Source organism: Montipora foliosa, chromosome 8, assembly GCF_036669935.1.
Source record: "Montipora foliosa isolate CH-2021 chromosome 8, ASM3666993v2, whole genome shotgun sequence".
Classification (NCBI taxonomy): Eukaryota; Metazoa; Cnidaria; class Anthozoa; order Scleractinia; family Acroporidae; genus Montipora; species Montipora foliosa.
The window spans coordinates 12128572-12138460 of record NC_090876.1 but is presented as its reverse complement, the minus strand read 5'-3'; the positions used below and the strand labels follow the sequence as shown (position 1 = coordinate 12138460).

The 9889-nt window shown below is 40.8% G+C and overlaps 1 protein-coding gene across 1 annotated transcript; it reads left to right on the top strand.

Annotated features, from left to right (window-relative positions):
- The first annotated feature begins 970 nt into the window (after nt 1-970).
- On the top strand, nt 971-5522 carry LOC138012930 (acyl-CoA-binding protein-like). The gene is made up of 4 exons (XM_068859865.1): nt 971-1118; nt 1207-1321; nt 2630-2692; nt 5385-5522. Exons 1-4 carry the CDS (start codon nt 1110-1112, stop codon nt 5453-5455), a joined length of 258 nt encoding a protein of 85 aa, XP_068715966.1. The 5' UTR covers nt 971-1109; the 3' UTR covers nt 5456-5522.
- Nucleotides 5523-9889: the final 4367 nt, after the last annotated feature.

Here is a 9889-nt window from a genome sequence, read left to right as displayed (position 1 = left end):
GCCGTTCAAGGTTACCGAGAGAGTCTGGAGGGAGGCAAAATCATGGAGGAATGCAAATGGTAAACACATTTTCCATTTGGAAATTCCGTTTGGGAATTTTGGACTACCTTTCAAGAAATCCCGTTTTCTCCGGGAATTTTCCGTCTGGGAAGACCAAAATAGGCTTACCATTTACATTCCAACCGAAATTTCCGGATTTTTTCGGTAAATGGTAAACAACCATATGTCTGCCTCCTCTTCAAAGCAAATCCAAGTGCGAAGTTTTTCTTATGAAAATTAGTTTTCATTCACATGTAAAGTAGAACTAATTACCATCACAAATTAAAAACTTCGCACTTAGACTCGCTTTGAAGAGGAGGCAGACATGAACTTGCACTGGCCTATTTTGGAGGTGTCGATAAGAGACAATTGCTTAAATTGTCCAGATAAAATGCGAGGTTCGGTGAGTGAAGATGTTTTCAAAGGGAAAGCTCGATTCCTCCTCATTCTAAAAATTCAGAGAGATTCATAATTATTAAACGGAATTCGAACGCATGACCTCAGCGATGCTGGTGAAATGCCCTACCAACTGGGCTATCTTGATGAAGGTACTCACTTTGGACCTGAAAAAAACTTAACATAAAAAAAAAACTTTGGAGGAGGTCAATTTGTCGGCTCGTGATAGGACTCGACGAACTGAGATATTTATGTTTTTCTTTAAAAAAAAAAGGCGTCACAAATTTTCTTTGCATGAAAAAAAAAGGGATAACTACTTCCATTCGTAGAGTCAACATGAGATTTTTATTCTCGAAAATCACCACATGTTCCAGTACATGTTCCGGCACCGCCAATACAGCTGCAGGAGTTTCCTTTCCGCAGATCAGAAAGTTAAACGAAGCTTTCGGCCTAAAAAACAAAAGTTTGCACTATTTTCGTCGTCGCCTCTCGGATGTCTGTTGTGTCTCGTATAACTCGCAGAGGCTGAGACCGGAAATATACAGTGGGCGGTGTCTCGATCCAGGTTCCGGCGAATCAAGAAGACGGCCCAGTGCTGCGAGTGCTGCAATTCTTTGGTGAAGCGACGTGAAGCGGACTGTTACTCCCTCTTTCTCCAAAAGTTGCTCTCCACAATGTCTCAGGTACCAAGTACTTCTTGCAAACACCTTTTGGAATCTCTTTTTTGGTTATTATAACAAGCGACTGAATTCATATTTCTTGGTGTGCCAGGAGTTCAAGAGTGCGGCCGACGAAGTCAAGAAATTCAAAACGGAACCAAGCGATGACGACAAGTTGATCCTCTACGCTTATTTCAAGCAGGTTACCGTGGGCGATTGTAATACAGGTACTAAAGCAGCCGTAGTGTTTAAGTTGAATTTCTCAGCCCATCAGTTTGTCAATTTGAGCACTTTGGACTCCTTCAATTTGGCTGCTGTCGGTAGTTTAATATCCATAATTTTATGTATCTAGTGTCACTAACCCGTTGCATTGTAATTATCGAAGATTTTCCAAGTCAACCGCTTATGCTGAGTGACGTCGCACAAAGTTATTTGTGAGACCTGGCCTACGGCTTATACTCCTTATCCTTAGAAGAAGATATATTTTGCACAGACCCCTAAAATAGAATGGAACCTAATTCCACGATTTCGACCTTTGCTCAGGAAGTGATGGCCTATTCGCAGTTCATTAATACCAAGGTGCTACATTGTAGGTAGTTTTGTAAATAAAATTAAAAATAGAAGGAATATACTGCAGAAAACCCAGGCACTTCTGCATTTCGACTCACTATATGCGCAAATAGTCTGAACACGTGCACCAAATACTTAGTCATCGCCTGTTGAATTGCCGTAAACGTCTATATAGTGAATTGCAGACTGTTATGACTAGGATTTCCAAATCGCTCACTCGTTTTGTTTGGGTCATTTTATAGTGTCTTGGCCTTGTTCGCTCTTGATGTAGTTGAGGGGAGGGGGGTAAATATTTCAGCGAGGGTGACATTTAAGGAAGAAAATCGTTCCACAGATAACTTTCTTTGTGTTTTTGTATGCGAGATACAGACTATATTGATACTGTCCGTATGTCTGATAAAAATGATATTGCATGTGACTGTGGAATGAACCAAAACAAACATACTGAAGAAGTCAAGGACTAGGACCATATACACACACAAAAAAAAGAATCAAGTTGTGACAAATTTCGTAATGGAGTGGTTCATAAATCCTAGCTTGGTATTTTAAGATATCACCATGTGGTCTTATGTGGACTTAACTAAATCGTTTGTTTAATATATTATGGGCATGTTTTCAGTAGGTTCACCTGCTGTGCATGTGATAAAATGCCCTTTTCAAGGGGAAAATAGCTTGTGCAAAGTCAGATGTCAGTGTTGTCAAGAATTGTCTAAAGTACATTTCTACTTTACATTTTTAAACTTGTACGTAGTCGTTCTTGTCCTCCTATCTAAAGGTCCTTAGTTGTGCATAGAGATGTTCACGGTATAAAATTATTATTGAGGTTGACCTGGGTATCTTATACAAGTTTGAACCATTGTATTTCTATCTTATCAAAAGATTTTATTTCTAATAGGTAAGGAACATCAATTTACTGCCATTTTTTACTTGATCCCATCTCAAATGCAAGCCTTCTTTTCTTTCAGATAGGCCTGGAATGTTGGACTTGAAAGGAAAGGCAAAGTGGGATGCCTGGAATAACAAAAAAGGTAGTGATACCTTGTTATTTACTAAGCCATTGACTAATGATAATGAACTTTAACGATAATGAACTTAATGTAAGTGCCAAGTGTATTTAGCATTGCTGCACTAATTAGGGACACTGGACAGAAATCCAATCCAATCAACTCATATCAAATCGAAGGTTGGTTCTTGAGGAGAGAGGAAAACCCGAGTAACTGGGGGAAAACCTCTCAGAGCAGAGTAGAGAACCAATGAACTCAACCCATGTGTATATGATGCCAAGTCTGGGAATCAAACCTGGGGCCACATTGACGTGCCATCCCTACTCCCTTAAATAAAATTTCATTATTTTTCATTATTGGAATTGACTCCTGAACCACCTCCATTGACGAGTAAAGTCGTCTGACATTAGGGTAAAATCTATTAAATCTTTCTCTTGGGAATCAGTGGGTTAAAGGCTATATCTTATTTAGTCTTCAGGGAGGATTGTCATTTGTTCTTATGTTGGTGGCAGTTGTTTCTCAGGAATTAAATGGTGGGCATTACTGTTTTCCCTTTGAGTGATTTCCACTGATCTCAGTTTTAAAAGTCTGAACGCACAAATGACAAGCTCCCAACATCAGTGGCTTAATACATGTAACTTAGTGGGTTGGAGTGTGGCACCAGCATCACAAGGTCTCAGGTTCAAACCCCCCTTGAAGTTCTCGGGCCTCTCTACACAATTATTGCTAAAATTGCGTTCATAACTGTGAGGATCATATCCTTACTTTAAGTGTGTTTCGAAGCTTGTTTAGGCACTCACAGAGTTTTCGGATTATTGGTAACAGTTCTGTATTGTGCTGTTTATTTCTGCTTACTGTTTTCCTGAGTGATTCAACCCTTTCACGTCTGAATCATCCTCCATTGACAAGTGAAATAATTGTCTTGTGTGAGAAAAAGGTCACTTTCGGGTGGAAAAGGATGAATATGGTTATTGATAGCAGAACTACCCGTATATTTCTGATTTTTTATTGATATTATTAGTTTTTTTAAGAAAACCGCCATCCATCAATACACCCCTTGAAACCATGATGGTAAATGTTTTAAAGGGGTGTAAATAAGCTGTGCAAAAATACTGTCAGCTATGCCTTTGAAACCAGAAACAAAAGAAATCTTTTGTTTTCTTGAAACTATGGAATCGGTGAAGCAACACCTTCCGGTGTTTGCTCGATATAAATGTGATACTATGTAGAATCTTCATGCAAGAGCGCATTTGTCGGTAGGTCAATCAAAAAATGCACACTAAAAGTTGGGTGGCAGGCCAGTGGTTCAAATGACTACTCGGAATCTTTTTTCGTTCACCACAGAGCCCTTTCCTTTTTTTCGCTCCCTTTGTTTGTGATATTGTTATTGCATGAAAACTCTTTGTGTTATAACAATAGGGCAACCGCAATACATCACAAGTATTAAAGATGGCAGCATCTGGGAAATTTGAAATTGAAATTAAGCAATCCTAAAATTCATTTTTTCTTGATGCAAACTCTTTTTGACCAATTTTTGAACAAGTTTCATGGCAAGCATTACATCACTGAGTAAAAAAAGTTAAAAGTTAGTTGAGTTGCAACTTGGTACAGTAGCTCACACTATCATTATCCTGTAAACCCAAATTAATGGTACACATATGATACAAGTATCAGTCATATTTTAGTTTGATAAGCTATCCTTAACAAATTTACAACAGTCATTCTCCATTACTCTCATCCTTAGTTAGGGGTGACAAAACTTTGGTAAACTAATATTGTTGGTATACCATATTTATTTGATTAAGCACCCAACCTCAAATAAGTGCCCACCTCGAATAAGCCCCCCCCCCCCCCCTCGAAGAAGCGCCCAACTCGAATAATTGCCCACCTCGAAGGTAGAAAAAGGTAATAAGCGCCCACCCCCACAACCTCACCCCCCAAGGACGAGATTGCCTGACATCCATCCAGTAAGCCCCAACAGCTTCTCGCGCGACTGACCCATTTGCAGCACCAGAAAGTTCACTTATTGAGCTGAGTGCCGATGACATTGAAGTTGATTGAGAATTACAATAGCTAAAGAGACTTCTGCGAAGACCGAACAATGAGTTATTTAGTCCTGGGCATACGTAAACCGAAAAATGACGCTTTATCGAATAAATACGGTATTAGGTATAGGCTATTAGCATTATTTAATTGCTACAAAGATGTTTTTTTAGCTTTAAGAGTGATGTTAATGAAGCCCGACAATGTCAGTCTTTTTGTTTTCTGACTGTAAAAGTGAAGTTCTTTTTGCCTAAATGCCCTCTTGGCTTCAGTTTCCTTGATTATACATGTAGCTGTAACATGTGCGTGGTTTTGCCTCTTCTGGAACGATCCTTGCTCATGTTCATCTTGTTTTGACCCCCCTTGTACATGTAGGTGTAAAGAAGTTCTTTAAGGTGGAGGTTGGGGGGAGGGGCACTCACTCATGTCAAGCCTGACAGAGTACTTTTTTTAATTAATTGGCATCTTTGCGTCGATTGGTCCATGTTACGTACCTTTTGGCCGAAAGAGTGTGAAATTCCCCACCTTCCATTCCCTGAAGGCAAGTGACCAAAAGCAGTAAGTGGGTGTTAGGCCCAGTACACCCCCACCCCCCCCCCCTCCTCTACCCACACAAGCACCCCACATAATGGCGTTCATTTGTTTCCTTTTTTTTTTCTCACTCATTTTGTAGGCACAAGCAAGGCAGATGCCGAGGCGGCCTATATTGCAAAGGTAGCAGACTTAAGGGAGACCTGCAGTTAATTGCACAATGTTTATGGCACAGTAACAGCCTGACGTTTTCAATAAAATTCATCATTCTTATGTGTTTCTAGTGGTACTTTGCTCTGTCTGTACGGCGCAGTCAAGTTCGCTCGCGATCCACGCGCGGCAAACGAGGGTCCGCGCGCCTTTGATAGTACTAACGAGAACGTTGTCTAGAAGTCTTTAATAATTTTGCAATCACTCCGAGTTGCTCGGCATGGAAATTGTGAGTCCACCTCTCAAGAATAAAATTGGTGCGAACGTTGAGGAGATTTAAGGGAAAAATTTGCGAAATCATCGTCAGGTGCTCGCGTCCTCCACATGACTTCAAATATTTGATCATTTCACGTCGTTGTCAAGACGAGGACGGCAAAGAAATGTATCAAAATGTAAAAAGCACGTGCAGGGCGTGCAGAGCTATTGTTTTTGCTAATTGAATCCGTTGTTTTGTGGCGTTCTCGTTGCCGTCGTTTAGGTTAGGTTGGACTGGAACTACTTGTAGCTTGCAATTGAGCATAATGCGGGGAAATATTTTCAAATGCAAATACTTTTTAATATATTCCCTCGCATTAGTGTTAAATTTTGTAATAACTTTAGCCATAGTTAATAGACGGGAATGGTTATGAAGCCCGACAACTTTCTTTGTTGTAGGTTTTTGTTCTTTCTTTTGGCCTTGACCGTGCACAAAACACAATAATTGTTTACTCCGTACTGAGGAACTAACCAATAGAAACTCGTTGGTTGCGTAATTCATGCATAGTGTATCAGCGCAAAACAAAAGATTGTGCGCGGTCGTTGACTTTCCAACCTAAATCTTGGCATCTTTGTTTGCTCTTTTGATGTTTGCCGAGCTTCCAAACCAGTCCTCTCTATTAACTATGCTTTAGCCTAGTTGAACAGCAACGCAATGTGTGGAAAGTGATAAATATGAAAGAGGTTTTGGAATAATTACCTACAGGTCGTGGCTGGAGCATAAGAATTTTGACCCGAGGGCGTGGAAATTTGCCAGTCAAGCTGGCAGAGCACAACAACAGCTTGCGCCAATTACTGTGGCCCCTTTTTTACCCTCCCAACCATGATACACAACAGAAGACAGACCACAACACCGGGAACTACGTGCTCTACTCTTAGCGACAAGTGTGTGGGTTCTTTTACGTCCCACAGGATTATGAACATTGAAGGGTTGTGAGACGGGGTTATCGTCCTTATCCGAGAAGACTAGAGAGTAATTACACAAAGACAGCACTTTCTCCTCAGTTATTTTAAGACCCTGGGTGTTGGTCCGGCCGGAGTTGAACTCGCGACCTCAAGCGTGACAGTCCGGTGCTCAACCAACTGAGCCACCGGTGCGCGGTATCTTCTCGGAATTTGTTGGGTATTAATTAACAACTGGGATGATCAGTTTGACAATTTAATGAGTAAAGCATCTAAGACGGTGAGATTGTATATTCTTCGGGAATGTAAGGCTGTATTCTGTACAGGATTTGCATTATCTCTTTAATCATTTAATAATGTACATTTTCACTTATTGTCTAAGAGTCTATGCAATTGCTCCAAAATCTAAATATTTAAGTCAAATTGACAGAAAAGTGAAAAGCTTTTATGTTTGGGTACGCTGAGAATGTCAATCCCATCGACCAGGTGATACTAGAGAAGGATCAGAAGCTGTGGAAGGATGTGATTGTGTGATTGATAACCCCAAACACTATTATATATTGTTCTCCCACCAAGGGGAAAATCGTACCTTAAAGAAATAGACCCCATGATTTTAATTATTCTGCCTAAGATAAAAACAGAAAGATTCAAAATTTCAAATAGATGTCTTTTGAAAGATTAGGGGTAGAGTTAGGGTGCTAAATATCTAATTTTTACAAAATTTACATATTGTATTTTAATAGAAATTTGATTCATTCAGCTGACGCGTGTTCCTTAGTTGCGGGCGTTTGTTGGTTACGCGCGCGGGCGCAGCTTAAAACCCTTTCGAGCATCCTTAAACAAAACAGTTCATGTCTAAACTTATTTCAAAGCCACATAAACGTTCCAATACACGCATTTCTCTTCATACCACCCTCTCAGCGTTAAGAAGGATTTCATTAAAGGAGAGACTTAACGCAGTTTTGCGAGTCATATGGAATAGACAAGAGTAAATTAGATAAAATTGTTGTTATGGGATGGGTGGGCTCACCAGCACAGTCACAAATGAGTCTATTTTTAGAATACTCGCTCCCGTTGCCATGTCCTTGAAAAAACATGGCAGAAGCGGTCATGCGTGACATGGCTTCTTCTGATTGGTCAAATTTGGCGGCCCTTTGTTTCTCGCGCAAAGTGTATCTTAAAATAAATTGTTTTGTGACTGTGCTTAGGCTTAGGAAAGGCCGCAAAGTGATAGATCAACAGTCTTATCTAATTCACCCTTGGTTTAGAGAGAACACTTTCCCTGCTTTTCTCTTCTCTCGTTTTTTCGCTTTTTCGCCTTTGAAATTGTGTGTCTGCAACTGCGCATGGTAACCTATATATGCAAGGGACCTAACAAGCGAGCATGAACGATGTGCGCCCTTCCTACCTACGTGCCGCTTACGACAAGTCTAAGGTCTAGGTCCGATTTCTCATTGAAGGAGCCTCGCGTGGTCAAAAATCGAGCCACTATCACACCTCACCTCAGCAGCAGGGGTCTCAACGGGCTTCCAATATCATTAATTAAACGGGATGAAAATAGAGTGGAAAAAGGTACAGTCCGCTACGAGCCTAGAAGACCAACCAGGCCGGCGCTTATCTCCGGTTTCTGTAGCATGAAGCGACTAGGAGTATTTCTACTCCCACCTGGATGGGATGCTATTCCATCGCAGGGTTACCCCCAGCATTTTCGCCGATACATTTAATCGGAGAGAGGCACCGTGAGAGTAAAGTGTCTTGCCCAAGAACACAACACAATTTCCCCGGCCAGGACCCGAACCCGGACCACTCGATCCAGAGTCGAGCACAAAGACCATGAGGCCACCGCGCCTGCCACTAGAACCGACATAGTCAGCATCAAATTAAAGAAACTGCAGATCGCTATGAATCGTAAGACAGACTTAAAAGATTCGTTTAGAACCAGGCGCGTAGCGTCCTATACGCAAATACTCACGTGCGTACTTGAAGTGACCGGAAAATTTTGAAATTTTAAGCAATTGTTTCTATTTTTAACTTTTACTTGTACGCAACCAATATTTCCTTATGGAAACACCACTTTGATTAAATTCTAAAAACTAAAACAAAAGCTATACCATGTTCTCACCTAGTTTTGCATTGTACTTTTTTTTACACTAAGCAATGCAATGTTGTTTGGTCAGCGTGCAACAAAAAGGCGAAGTTGCAAAGGAGCGACGTTCCAAGAACGTTCTTGACAAAGGAGCGACATTCTGAGAACATTGTTGACAATTCCAGTCAAGCTAGCATAACCAAAACAATGCTTTGTTTGCGCCAAGGTTGCTCAAAATAAGGGCAAGACGCTTTCTTCTTTGCTTGTATTCACACAACTATTTCGAACAAGAAATGAAGAACGCAGTATTTTTCGCTTAGTTTACTTAGGTTTCTAGATCATACGTACTTGTGCGTACTTGAATAGAGAGCTTAAGCACGCGCGTTTTTAAGACGCGGACGTCAACCGGAAGAGAAAATTTTGCGTGCCAGGACAGTGGTGTCTCCCAAATGTTTATACTAATTATCTCTAATGGATAAAAGATACTTGGAAATGTAAATGTGTTTGTGTGAAAACAGGTTAAAAGGGAAAATAGCACACTTCCGGTTGCCGTCCGCGTCTCAAAAACGTGCGTGCTTAAGCTCCCTAATGACCATGCTACGCGCCTGAGAACAATCCCTTAAGCAGGCCTAAATGAATAAGTGCGTGTGAATCAATAATGTGACTACTTGGAACAAGTGAACTCCCCTGATTTGGTAATTTCATTCCTTCAGCAGTTCGTTGGTACATTTAATTCGAATCGCCTGACCAAGTTTTTTTTTGAAATTCTCAGGCTACACAGCAATCATTTTTGCGGAGTTTTGGCAAAAAATGCCGATCAACGAAAGAGAACTTAATTAACAAACCGACAGTACAGTTGAATGAAGGGAGTAGTTTCTAAAGAAACTGTGGTGCTGCGTCGGTGGGGAAGTAGTATACAAAAATTTTGGTTTTATCAACGGAGTTGATAATGTAAATTGGCCACCGTACAGAGATTCTAAAAGCTGACGTTTCGAGCGTTAGCCCTTCGTCAGAGCGAATCCAGCACAGTTGCCGTGGTGAGCGCACCGACCTACTCGAGACATCCAACATCCTCCCGGAGTCAACCCCAAGGCATTTCAGTGAGTTTGAAGTTTAGTTATGAGATGGTTCAATAATAATAAAGGTCTTTATTAATCCCTAAGACAACCGTTCAGGTTTACAAATTTGAAAAT

What these genes read in the sequence shown, in the direction of transcription:
- LOC138012930 (XM_068859865.1), top strand. An exon ending in CGTGGGCGATTGTAATACAG is followed by an intron (nt 1,322 to 2,629) that starts GTACTAAAGCAG and finishes CTTTTCTTTCAG; the next exon opens with ATAGGCCTGGAATGTTGGAC. An exon ending in TGCCTGGAATAACAAAAAAG is followed by an intron (nt 2,693 to 5,384) that starts GTAGTGATACCT and finishes CTCATTTTGTAG; the next exon opens with GCACAAGCAAGGCAGATGCC.